Genomic DNA, 14,073 nt, shown 5'->3' with positions numbered 1-14,073 from the left:
AAATAAAACATTTTTTAAAATACGCTACACATTTATTTTATTATTGTAAGAATTGTATTCATCGCTTAAGTATGTTATTGTAAATTGTAGACATTCGCTTACCCACATACACACTGTATTGCATCTGTAGACTACATATAATTAATTGGATGAAATGCAGGAATCGGAATGTACCATATACGCTGTCTGTCTGACTTCATGACCGATATTCTTCTTATCATGTGATATTACTGTCAAATATGATTGGTTCGTATTGAAAATGTTGCCCTCGTGTCACCTGAAAATATCATCCTAAGTGGGAGACACGTCGCCGGTATGTGGACCAGGGTGGTCACGCGAGGCGACAAGCCGGCAACAGCTGTCGTCCCCTTGCTGCTGTTGACAAAAGTGACCCGTGTGACCAGGCCTGAACAGAGCTTGATTAACATTCATAAATAAAACCAGACAACTCAGTTTAAAAGAAATTACTTTTGTTTATTTCAATGTTACAAAATTACGTAGGTTCAAAGTATCAGTATAGGATTCATCATAACTAATTTTGTAATTTACTAAACCACATATTTGATCATTTATTAAACCACTAAATAAAAAAAAATGCATTAATATATTCTATCAAGACAGGTTCAAACAATGGATTCATTTAACATAAAAGATTTACAAATTAATCCTATAATATCTATGCATCATGGAAATTCAATAAATCTGCAGATTTATCATACTTGGTTTAGAAAGAAGTTAGTCTCGGAATAAAGTTTTGACTCCTCATGGTGAAGATGATTTTTGGAAAGTCCAAAGAATGAAGTTTAGTTTTACTTTGCCTGGTGATTTCCTCAAAGAAATGAATGCCTGGCTGTGTTTTTGTTTGGAAATTCGCAGTGATGTCCAGCAGGATAGAATCATGAAGCTGTCCTTTTCAACAAGCCATGCCGTGTTATAGAAAAAGTTACTCAGATGATGTAGTTTTCAAAGGCATCTCCCCCTTGCAGCGTATCAGTGTGAGGATATCAAGAGATGAGCAGAGGAGAGATTGTGGACAGTTGATGTTGAATGGAGAGTGTGTTGAATGGACAGCGAGAGAATGTGTGTGTGTGTGTGTGTGTCAAAACAATCCCTTTTCTATCCTTAGAAAACAGTAGGCAGTTTCTTACAGATTCTGGTCCATGATTGGACAGTTTGAGAACACACAGAACTGGCCATTCCACTAGTCCATAACAACTTCACATCCTCTCCAGACAGTCTTGTTATACTAGATGGCTTTTCACTCCATACCTGAAGACACTATTTCCAGATGGCCGAGGTCTGGTTCTGCTCTGCCACTCTATATGTTAATGGAAACATCTCTTCAATGCACAGACAATTGTGTTTACTGAAAACAATAAAACCAACTTGTGTTCACAGCTGGGAGTCTCTTTGAATCCAAGATCACAGCTGGGGTCTTTTTGATCAAATTGTCATTTTGTTAACAACGGAGACTTTGAAGGAGATGGCAGTCTGAGAGCAGGCTTTCAGACTTACCCTGTACAGCAGAGATTTGTGAAAAGATTACATTCAAGTTTGGCCAAATCCTATAAATCTATACAATATATTTAAACATTTACAAACTGTATATCTTATTCTTCACAACACAGAGTCTGCAAACAATGCTCTGTTCAGAACACTTTAAACTATGTTTGTAATAAGTCTGATACAGCCACACACAATGTAGTTCCAGAAGAAAGTGAGAGAACACAAAAATCAATTGGGCAGTAGACCTATTGAAACTCTACTTCAAGTAACTGCAAAATTAGAAATCAGCAATTTATAGCTGGCAACACTGGCTGGGTCTTAAATGCCACCAGGCTCCCCTTTAACACTGAAGCTCTTCTCGCAGGGAATGCAAGCACAGCAATACAATAGAGGCAGTAATGCTATTTGCTGTATTGCACGCAAACACGCAAAACTAAAACACTCTTCAATGGGCATAACATGAGATTATACATTAGGAACTCACGGTTTTCTTGTTTCATATATTTGAAGGTGTAGTAATTCTTGCTTTGTACCGTATACATGAGCATTTAGACTTTTGGCTAGGCCTTGTATTCTTATGGGTTAGAGAACCACAAGTAATAGAAGAAGGTATTAATGCACATTTTTTACAAATCTTGTAAATGTAGAGTGGTGCAGTTGAGCATGTTGTTGTATATTAATCAACCGTTAAATCAGCACACTTAAGGGTTAATTGTAGTCACGTCTCACCAGGACAACGTTTACACAAATGCCCTCGTTACACAATTTAACAAGGTCCCGGTCTAGCACTGACATATATCTATCTGTACTAAAAATGTACATAAAGCCTTTGCAAAAAGTACAGACACATCTGTTTATTTCTATTACCATATTGCATTTTAGCCTATATTATTTTGTGCTCTGCAATCGTAATCCATGAATAGTGGTCGCTAAGCTACATTTTCATTTGTAATTTGTCACAGTGTAAACCTGTATGCCTTTCTGTACCTAAGATCCGTACACATGCTTGTTACACTTGTATTATTTGGGGCAATTTAAAAGCAGGCTAAAATAAAAGCATGACTAATGCACAGTGCAAAGCTACATGTGGCTCAACATTCAGTGATTCATGTCATAATACTATCATTTCTCATTAGTTTTAGAAACTGGATTCAATTTAAAAAGACAAATCATCCAGCTGATTGCCCAGTAAGGACGGTGCCGTCTCGTCTCTGGATGCTATATACCGGGTCACGATACTCGTTCTGATCAATTTATTTATTTTCAGATTAATCAAGTTTAAATGCTAAACCCTGAAACTCATTTACCACACGAGTTACCGATTTCTCCTGACTCGTATATCAGATAAGCTGCGGAATAGTTTCATTTCTGTATATTCCTGCTCCCAGGCACTGTCTGCATTGACACAGTTAAACTAGACATGTTCGCATCACCACCCACTTTCTCAAGTGCATCTTTACCATTTAAAACGCATGGTCTTAAGAGTGACACAGAAAAAGTATTATTACACAGGGACTAATAATGCAAGATGTTTTTTTCCCCCCTTGAATGAAAGTCCCATTGAACATGCGCTTCAAGGTTTTTGTCCTCTGTGAATTCGTTGGTGTCTTTTCAGGTTTCCTGAATCACTAAAACACTTCCCACAGTCAGAGCAGCAATACGGTTTCTCTCCTGTGTGAATTCGCTGATGTGTTTTTAGATCTCCTGACTGCCTGAAACTCTTCCCACAGTCAGAACAGCAATACGGTTTCTCTCCCGTGTGAATTCGCTGGTGTTTTTTCAGGCCTTCTGAATCTCTGAAAAACTTCCCACAGTCAGAGCAGGGATACGGCTTCTCTCCTGTGTGAATTCGCTTGTGTTTTTTCAGGCCTACTGAATCTCTGAAACTCTTCCCACAGTCAGAACAGCAATACGGTTTCTCTCCCGTGTGAATTCGCTTGTGTTTTTTCAGGTCTCCTGAATCTCTGAAACTCTTCCCACAGTCAGAGCAGCAATATGGTTTCTCTCCTGTGTGAATTCGCTGGTGTGTTTTCAGGTGTACGGACTGTCTGAAACGCTTCCCACAGTCAGAGCAGCAATATATTTTCTCTCCTGTGTGAATTCGCTGGTGTGTTTTCAGCTCTCCGGACTGCCTGAAACTCTTCCCACAGTCAGAGCAAAAATATGGTTTCTCTCCTGTGTGAATTCGCTGGTGTTTTCTCAGGTCTCCTGCCTCTCTGAAACTCTTTCCACAGTCAGAGCAGAGATACGGTTTCTCTCCTGTGTGAATTCGCTGGTGTGTTTTCAGGTGTTCTAACTGTCTGAAACTCTTCCCACAATCAGAGCAGCAATATGCTTTTTCACCTGTGTGAATTCGCTGGTGTGTTTTCAGAGTTCCTGAGTCACTGAAACTCTTCCCGCATTCAGAACAGCAATACGGTTTCTTTCCTGTGTGAATACGCTGGTGTTTTTTCAGAGTTCCTGAGACACCGAAACACTTTCCACATTCAGAGCAGCAATATGGTCTCTCTCCTGTGTGAATGCGCTGGTGTTTCTGTAGGTGTTCTGAATGACTGTAACTCTTCCCACAGTCAGAGCAGCGATACGGTTTCTCTCCTGTGTGAATTCGCTTGTGTGCTTTCAGGTTTACCGTTTGACTGAAACGCTTCACACAGCCAGGATATTCTCTACTGCCCGCCCTCACTTTAGCTGCTGGACTGGAACCTGGAAAATAAACAGGAAAGAAAGTAAGAGGGACTGCTTGTAGGCTTCGGACATGTGGTTAGGTGGTGGAGTGGATTCAAGCATGTGAATTTCAGCTGTGGAGGCGTGCACTGGGTTAAACTTAAAGCCTGTAAAAGCAAAGGTCAGTAAAGACTGATGCTGGTGAAAGTTGTAAGCACTTTTTATACAGCCCACTTTATTATTACTATTATTAATTTCTTAGCAGACGCCCTTATCCAGGGTGACTTACAATTGTTAATTGTATCATTATTTTTTACATACAATTACCCATTTATACAGTTGGGTTTTTACTGGAGCAATCTAGGTAAGTTGATTTTAGTTCAATAACTAGAACTCCCGTTTGAACAAGCGTGAACAACCCATTGATGTCAACACATAACCCCTAACCATGTGCAGTTGAGCTGTGCTCTGACAAAAAGACGATTGTCTTTAAAGCTTAGTCGAAGTCCACAGAGCTCCCTGCTGTTTTGTTTAATGCATGGTCTGCTCTCTTGCCACCTGGTGGCAGGACTAAAAGTGCAGCTGACTCAACGGCATTTTTACATTATCGCACTGGGACAGTCTCACGACAGTAAAAGCTGGTTCTCAGTACCACCGTATCCATGACTTTGCCATGAATTTATAATGATATATACAGCACTTTCATTTTTCTCCCCCTTGGTATAATATCCCCTTCCATCCCAACACAATACAAAGAGAAAAAAAAACCCTCACCCCCCAGAGCAATGGCAACATTAGATCTGTATCTTAAGTTCACCAGCAGCGAGTCCTATCTTGAACTGGTTGGAGGGATGCAGGAATAATAAATACCAAGTAATCTAACCTACATGCTCCCTTCCTCTCAACCACACTGTAGATAGCATGCAATCTAGAACAACAATGCCACAGCCAATGGGAGTCACTCACCTGCTAGACTGCATTCTGAATTTGACCGCCCGTCTTCCTTTCCACCTCCTTGCGTGCTGTTGGGGCAGTCTTCCTCTCCAGCCCCTCGCTCTCTCACGCAGATTCTCTCCAGCACCACGCTACATTCCCGCAGGGGTACAGGCTTTGGTTTGAAGTCCTTGGATCCTTCCTTCCCTGGTTCCATGTGGTCAAACTCTATTTCTGGCGGCTCCTGTTTCATTTCCAGCACCTCCTCCTCCTCTTCTTTAATAGGAAGGGGTTCTTCTGTCTTGGGCATCTTCAATTCATTGTGCTCAGCTTTAATATCAGAGACCTCCATCTGACAGCAGTCACATTGCATCTCACAGAGCTCCTGTTTAATGGGGAGGGAGGCCAGCCCAGGGAACTCCTCTTTAATTGGGACAGATTCCATCTTCACACTGTCCATGACATCACACAGGATTCAGTTTAGTAACTGCTGAAAAAAAAGTAAACCATTTATTTATTGATGGATTTTTTAAAATACAGATTTATTTAAATGCAGTGCGAATAAGGCCATTCAAGTGACTAACAAAATCTGGCTTTAACAGCAGGGGTGGCTTTACTACTGAAGGGCATAACATTTCTTGTAATACATTTATAAATACCAATGTTTGCTTCAGGACTCACAGACTGAGGGTCAATTTGGCCCCCTCTCAAAATTTTAGGGGAATATTTTCTTCAGTGAGGGGGTGTGAATGTGTGGGTTGCAGTGCGTAGGTGAAAGGGTGATGCAGGTGCTCCAGACAACGACAAACACAAAGTTCACGGTTCAAGTTCTTTTCTTTTCTTTTTGGGTCTCCTTGACCGTTTAAATAATAATGCTGGCTCGACCCAACTATGGGTATTGCCAGTGTCAAGACCAAGGGGTTGCAGTCACGAAATAATAATAACAAACACAAAGACAGGCACGAAACACAAAGACAGCCACGAAACACAGACACACGGACAGTGCGTGCTCTCAGTGCAGGTGCGGTGCTGGAAACAGTGGTGCTGGTGTGTGTTCAGGTGCAGCTCCCAGATCCGTATTTAGCCATCAGCAGAATAAGTGACTCACAGTTTAATCGTCCTTGCTTCCTCCCATTATTATTATTATTATTATTATTATTATTTATTTCTTAGCAGACGCCCTTATCCAGGGTGACTTACAATCGTAAGCAAATACATTTCAAGTGTTACAATACAAGTAATACAAGAAGAGCAAGAAATACAATAACAATAACTTTTAATGGAATACAGCCTGCTGTTTTGAGAATAGTAACAGCACTATGGAATACAGCCTGCTGTTTTGAGAATAGTAACCGCACTATGGAATACAGCCTGCTGTTTTGAGAATAGTAACCGCACTATGGAATACAGCCTGCTGTTTTGAGAATAGTAACCGCACTATGGAATACAGCCTGCTGTTTTGAGAATAGTAACCGCACTATGGAATACAGCCTGCTGTTTTGAGAATAGTAACCGCACTATGGAATACAGCCTGCTGTTTTGAGAATAGTAACCGCACTGTGGAATACAGCCTGCTGTTTTGAGAATAGTAACCGCACTATGGAATACAGCCTGCTGTTTTGAGAATAGTAACAGCACTATGGAATACAGCCTGCTGTTTTGAGAATAGTAACCGCACTGTGGAATACAGCCTGCTGTTTTGAGAATAGTAACCGCACTATGGAATACAGCCTGCTGTTTTGAGAATAGTAACCGCACTATGGAATACAGCCTGCTGTTTTGAGAATAGTAACCGCACTGTGGAATACAGCCTGCTGTTTTGAGAATAGTAACAGCACTATGGAATACAGCCTGCTGTTTTGAGAATAGTAACAGCACTATGGAATACAGCCTGCTGTTTTGAGAATGATGTTGAATCTTGTTTTCAGTACTTTATTCAGTTTATAGTTTTTTCTTTTTTTAATGTTTTTTAAAAAAAATGCAAAAGCAATGAACTGATACAGTATATGCGATGTGAAGCTTACTGATTTACAGGATTAAAACTTGAACCGGATGTGAAAATCATAAAAAAAATATTCATTTTTGTTTTATCCTACTATATAGACAAACTAATTTATTTTTTTTATGTAGACATATTGTATTTAAAAAAAAAAAACATTTATATATAACTTTGAGGCAATATACTTTATTGCCTTGCAGTTAAGTACTTTACAATAACAAAACATGTTTATATCAATGAGGATAACTAAAAGGTAACTTTATTAATGTTTATATAGCATAGGTAATAAAAATAAACAGAGACCTTGAACATCAGGTATAGTGCTATATTAAAAGACTCAGACGCGGTTTACTATCAGTGACACAGATACCATCAGCAGTAAGATTTTGTAAGAAGCTACTTTCTTTGTCACTGTTTGCTCTGTTTTAACTTCTTTACTGACCGATTTTTTTTGGCAAACCGAGTTCCTTATTTGCTCACACACACATTATTATCAAAGCTTATTTCCATTACCTGTGTTGTATAAAAAACCCATTCATGAAGTTACCTTTAGTTATCCTCGTTTATATAATTATATAAACATGTTAAAGCAAACACTTTTCTTCTTGTGAAGTTCTGCACTGAAACGCAATAAAGTACATCGGCCGAAATGATTCAAATGCATTGATGTTCCTGCTATTGAAAGACTGTTTGCGGCACTTTGTGGTAATTAGTAGGACCGCCATTTCCCCCTTCCTCTGCGAGTCCCCCCTCTTTTAGTACAAATTCCCGTGACAAAATCCAAGCCTTAACTATTCTGCACCCGTAATTAGTTAAGCCATCGTTTATTATTATTATTATTATTATTATTATTATTATTATTATTTATTTCTAAGCAGACGCCCTTATCCAGGGCGATTTACAGTCGTAAACAAATACATTTCAAGAATCACAGTACAATTATTAATACAATTTAGAGCTAGATAAAATACAATCACTTCAGTTCTAGTAAGTACAAGTATATTACAAAATACGAATCAATATCAGAGCAGATAACAGGTGCCGGTGATAGTTACATCAGGATACGATTAAATGCAGTACAGTACTCTGTAACGTACAGGATTAAATGGAGTAAAATAGTAAAGACAGTGACAGACTTAAGGAATGAACCGACAGCACCAGCAAGGTCAGCGTAATTGCCGGAACACACACACACACACTTTTGTTGCGAAACTAGTTATTAAGGTGCGGACAAAGCAGTTGCAGGAGATTAAGTTGCGCAATTTCGAGAGCGATTTGGTTGCGTAACTGATCTCGGTCAGGTACCCGTCTTACCCGACATTCTTCTGTACAAAGTACAGATTTTGTTCAGCAAGCACATTAGGGACGTGGTGCCATTCCAAAGAGCGAGCAATTGTAGCTGGAGTCCTGCAGGTCTATTAAGACTAACTCGGAGTTGAACTAACATGATTTTATTATTATTATTTCTTAAACATGGAACTATGTGTAATATCTTAATAAAAAAAAAGAAAGTTTGTTGGCCCTGTAAGCTTGTAACTTGCTTAGAATTTGAAAGTGTAACCATTTGGAGTAGTGGTTAGGGCTCTGGACTCTTGACCGGAGGGTTGTGGGTTCAATCCCAGGTGGGGGACACTGCTGTTGTACCCTTGAGCAAGGTACTTTACCTAGATTGCTCCAGTAAAAACCCAACTGTATAAATGGGTAATTGTACGTGAAATAATGTATAATTTGATATCTTGTAACAATTGTAAGTCGCCCTGGATAAGGGCGTCTGCTAAGAAATAAATAATAATAATAATAATAATTTATTTAGCAGACGCATTTCTCCAAAGCGACTTACACGTGTTATACTGCAATAAAAGATTACAGTTCGAGAATTAAAGTTATACACTAAAATACAACACGGAGACGCAACAAGTGTAACAAGAACAACAATAAATACTTCCTGTGTTAACTGTTACCCAACCGTACTGTTTGTGTGGCAGGGAACACTCAATTGTAGCTTTTTATTTTAGTTGCGGAATCACGCAGTTTATTATTATTCCGGAAAACTAGGGTCCCTGCTCATCACACCCCCAATCTGGGATCACAAACATCCACACCTCGACAATTTCATGATAGATAGAGATAGATAATCAACAAATAAATATCCTCACAGTTATATTTAATGTTAAAATAACATACATTAACTTAAATTAGACTAACATCCACGTGCACATATTGCTGCTATGACGGCCATCTCGATGGCATAAGAAGGAAAAAAAAAGGGGGGACGGCAGACGAGAAGACACAGCACACAAAAGCAAACGAAGAGTTATAAATGTTTAAAATACAACTAACTAATAAAATAACACAACACATCCTGATGTCTTTACACGATTGCCGCTCATCCTATATAGCGAGATCATCACATACCTGTAGTGGTACAAACGCATTTAGCGCGCTGAAAAGCCTGTAGCTACACTAGCAGCAGCATGCATAGGATCATGAGCACAGGACTGTACCGGAACGGAAAATGTAACCAGACTCTTGTTCATTTTGCAACCAAAGTCTGGGTCTGCCACCCGTGCGTCGCAAACTAAACAATTCTTTTAAAAATATAACTTACTTTTTTTTTATCGTCGTCGTCTTGCAAAGTGTCTTACTTTTTTTTGTTTGGAACTTCTGATGTTTTGTTCTTTCTTATGCGGTTTGATCAACGACGCCACGTTATGTCTTAAAAGCCAGCAGGATCACTTTTACTACGTCACTGGAGCTCTCGTCACCTGACTTAGTCACATGACAGGGTTCATTCTGCAGCAGCAGACGCAGGGATACGCCGCCGTTTTTCAAACTGCATGAGAACAACAAACATCAGAAGTTAGAAAACAACCATTCGGAATTATTTATTTTAAAAACCGAAACGTTGGGAAGTTACTCTTTGAGGAAAAACACATACACTAATATATATATATATATATATATATATATATATATATATATATATATATATATTTTTACATTATATATATATATATATATATATATATATATTATATATATATATATATATATGTAAAAAAAAATATATATATGTATATATATATATATATATATATATATATATATATATATATATATATATAATGTAACAAAGCCTTACGATTTACACTTGTTTTCGCCCTTCAAATTACAAACCAGACTACCAGAGCACTAAAACGTTTTTAAATACCTAAACTGTAAAACCGGGCGGCTAAGCCGTTTCCCGGTTACCAAAACACGATTTCACAGTTTTTTGTTCAAATTCAATGTAACGGTTCACACAGAACTTCAGCTTTCACACAGACCGCCCTGAACACATTTTTTAGCCTGTTTAAATACCTGACTGCTAATCACAGTCAGGTGTACCACTCCCGCATTAAAATTAAAGCCAGGTGAACCAACGTCCTGGCTCACTCCCATGGTCTTCTGGGGAATGTAGTCCTGCAGCACCCTCCTGGACTACATATTTTCTCCTCCACCCCCTGCTCACTACTCATATATATCATTTCAAACACATATATGTATGTGGGTTTGAAAAATGTAGACCTGCAGTGTAGACATTTCTTTTTGCTTTTTTTTCGGATGTACACAACAGATTTAAATGATTAAATATAATTTATTTCAGGACGTTTCTGACTGTGTAGGAAGAAAAGTAAACACAGTGGATCAATAAGTCACTAACAACCAAACGAGCAAGATAGGCTCTGCTTGACCCTCTGCTTGACCCTCTCCAATCTGGCTTCCGCTCTGCCCACTCCACTGAAACCGCCCTCCTGTCTGTCACCAACTCACTTAAGTGTGCCCGAGCTGCCTCTCTCTCCTCTGTCCTAATTCTCCTCGACCTCTCTGCTGCCTTTGACACTGTTGATCACTCTATTCTACTATCATCTCTTGCTGACCTGGGCATCTCTGGCACTGCTCTGGCCTGGTTCTCCTCCTACCACTCCAACCGCACTTACCAGGTAACCTGGCGTGGAGCAACCTCCACACCTCACCCTCTCTTAACTGGAGTCCCCCAAGGGTCAGTCTTGGGTCCTCTCCTGTTCTCTCTCTACTCCCTCTTCCTCAGCTAAGAACCTTGGAGTCACCCTGGACCCCTGCCTCTCTTATTCCCAGCACATCTCCACTCTGGCACACACTTGCCGATTCTTCCTGAGCAACATCCGAAGAATCCGACCCTTCCTCACCAACTATGCTACCCAGCTCCTGGTCCAGGCCCTGGTACTCTCCCGCCTAGACTACTGCAACTCCCTCCTGGCTGGCCTCCCTGCGTCCGCCACCCGTCCGCTCCAGCTCATCCAGAACTGGACTGCCCTGTCCCTGACCACATTCCGGCGCCTCCTTAAGACTCACCTCTTCAAACAGCACCTGTAGAACTCCTCTGTTTGTATCCTGGGACACTATCACCCTTCATGTAAATGTGCTTTATTTTGCTCTTATCTGCCCCCTATTTTACTGCATTTAATCCTGTACTTCAGAATACTGTAATCTGCCAAGTGTTTAACCTGTAGTACTTTGTATTTAATCATATCCTGATGTAACTATCACTATTATCTGCTGTATTATTGAATTGTAGTTTGTCACACTTGTACTTTGCTTGAACAAAAGTTATTGTATTTCTTGCTCTTATTGTATTACTTGTATTGTAACACTTGAAATGTATTTGCTTACGATTGTAAGTCGCCCTGGATAAGGGCGTCTGCTAAGAAATAAATAATAATAATAATAATATTATGTTCTTATGTTCTAAATCATTTAACGCTTTTCCATCCAGCTGAAGAACTTGTAGTGTGAAACGTCCTGAGATAATATTATATTCTCATTTTACCTTTTTCTGTCTGTGTGTGTGTGTGTGTGTGTGTGTGTGTGCTGTCAGCCGACCGCTTTTTTTCACCCTGCAGGCCCGCCATGCAGCTACCTAAGAGCTACAGCGTCAGTCTACAGGGGTCGCTGGTGCGCGGTGAGCCGAGCACACCCTGGCCATGAATTGATAATTGTAGATCCATATATTGTAAATCTGCTGTAGTTTGTAGTTTTGCAATAAGGTCAGGTATTTTTTGAGCATTCCATCCGGTTGACAAATTAATGAGGTGGTTCATAGATTCACAATTGTTGTTGGTCCAGCTCTGAGGCAGCTATGTCTTGGATTTTCTAGGGTCGATAACTTTCTTTTTTAATGTGGGGACTACCTTAGTTGTGAAATAACAAACAAAAGCAGGGTGATTTTTCTCATAGTGCAACTCTAGATCCATTTTCTTCTTTTCAAAGGAGTACTGTGGCAGTGTGTCCCGCCCATGTGTGTGTTATGTGTTGTGTGTTGCGTATGGTGTGTTAATGTTGGTGTATAGGTATTGGTGCATGAGATATAAATGGGTCTGTGTAGCACAAGTAATTTAAAATATATAGTTGTATTTAGGCACATTCACAGGGATTCAAGTAAATCATTAATTGGTAATTGAATCCCAGCACAACAGTATATATAGATGCACGTTTTACTCACACGGGGTTGGGGGTTCTCGGTGAGTAGAGAACGGTAGAGAGAAGGAGAGTAAAGTAAATTTAAAATAATTAATAACAATTGCTATTTCGAGCTGGAAGGACCAGCACGATACTTGTTTGTTTTGACTCGCCGTGTTTGTCTGTTAGTCCACTGTTTGTTTAAGTGTTAGTCTGTTTTGTTTGTCTGTTTAGTTTGGCCTCAAGTGCTGTGTTTTGTTCAAACCTTTTATTTTCTGTGTGTATAATAAAACACTGAGTGCCACAGCGTCTCAGTTTTACCCACCAGTACTGCCTGTCTGTGTGTTTCTTTCTGGCCTGACGTCCCCCTACAGCCAGCCTGTTCACAAGTACTCATCGGGACAGGTCACAAATGCATCCTGTCCAAAAAATATTTCTGTCTCGACACATTTTCTTTCTTCTGCTGTCATCCCAACAGTTTCTTGAAGGTCATGCTTAACATTTTGTTGTATGTGCCTAGTACAGAGTAAATGTACAGCTTCGGGAAAACAGGATTCTATAGCCTTCATCAAAGGCTAGAAGAGAGGGGGAGAAGAGAGTTTGCCTTTCCTAGCAGTGACCTGCTGTGCAAACTTGTTGTCATAAATCATGTTCAAGACAGTCTGCACGTCATCTGCACTGTTCTGTCTTTTGCTGCCTGACGGGTGATCTTTTTTCATAACTTGGTATTTCACATTGCAAACTTGCTTCAGATCCCGTGGAACACTGGTGGTGTCTTGAAGAAGAAAGTCACTGTACACCTATCCTGTGACAGGATAGCCGCAGAGAGAAGACTCAGTCAGGAAAATGCAGTGAAACAAAATACTTTTATTGACCAAAAACACAAAATAAAAAGGCATGAGAGCCAAACACAAGGTATAAACACAAAACAAAGGTTTCCAACAAAACACCGAAATAAATCAAATTAAGCAAGTATGTATCTATATCTATATCCACTCCCACCCACACTTTTTCAGGTAACACTTACTCTGTGTCTCTCCAATCCAAACCAAACCAAACCAAACCAAACCAAACCAAACCAAACCAAACCAAACCAAACCAAACCACTCCACTCCACCCAGACAAAGGATTCCTCCTGGTTTTTATGGTCTGTGGCTTAATTAATCAGTAATTAACAATTAACCAATTAAGGCTCCAGCCACATTCTCACATGTATTTGGCAGGGAGGAATTTAACCCCCTCCCTGCCAATCCAAAACAAACAAGAATTATAATGAAAATCATAATTAAAACAACAGTAAAAATGATAACACAAATTATAGAGGCGGGCTGGCACCCCATCCCAACCTCCTATGGTCATTTTGTTTTGACAGCTTCTGCTACCTTGTACAGTGCACTAGGATTTGTCTGAACAAATTCCAAAGGATTTTGCTTGGTGTTTCCATGATCTCTCACTCCAAAAGGACATTTTCCCAAGTACTCCCACACAGCAAC

The 14,073-nt window shown here is 39.8% G+C and overlaps 1 protein-coding gene across 5 annotated transcripts; it reads right to left on the bottom strand.

Moving 5' to 3' along the window:
* Positions 1–453: 453 nt before the first annotated feature.
* LOC117404697 (zinc finger protein 501-like) lies at positions 454–10,418 on the bottom strand. 5 transcript variants are annotated; one of them, XM_059015487.1, is made up of 4 exons: positions 10,245–10,418; positions 9,711–9,935; positions 5,137–5,593; positions 454–4,209 (listed from the first exon to the last, which is right to left on the bottom strand). In XM_059015487.1, the coding sequence occupies exons 3-4, from the start codon at positions 5,561–5,563 to the stop codon at positions 3,080–3,082; spliced, it is 1,557 nt and encodes a 518-aa protein (XP_058871470.1). In that variant the 5' UTR covers positions 5,564–5,593; positions 9,711–9,935; positions 10,245–10,418; the 3' UTR covers positions 454–3,079. The 5 variants fall into 5 exon arrangements, with proteins under 5 accessions (XP_058871470.1, XP_058871471.1, XP_058871472.1 ...); XM_059015488.1 differs by having other exon boundaries at positions 5,137–5,590; XM_059015489.1 differs by having other exon boundaries at positions 10,314–10,418.
* Positions 10,419–14,073: the final 3,655 nt, after the last annotated feature.

The sequence above is a fragment of the Acipenser ruthenus genome, chromosome 50, assembly GCF_902713425.1.
Source record: "Acipenser ruthenus chromosome 50, fAciRut3.2 maternal haplotype, whole genome shotgun sequence".
Lineage (NCBI taxonomy): Eukaryota > Metazoa > Chordata > Actinopteri > Acipenseriformes > Acipenseridae > Acipenser > Acipenser ruthenus.
This window is presented reverse-complemented; position numbering and strand designations above follow the sequence as displayed.

Coding starts and splice junctions, on each gene's coding strand:
- LOC117404697 (XM_059015487.1), bottom strand. CDS start 5,563: ATGGACAGTGTGAAGATGGAATCTGTCCCAATTAAAGAGGAGTTCCCT. Junction 4,210..5,136: donor TTCAGAATGCAGTCTAGCAG/GTGAGTGACTCC, acceptor TTTATTTTCCAG/GTTCCAGTCCAGCAGCTAAA.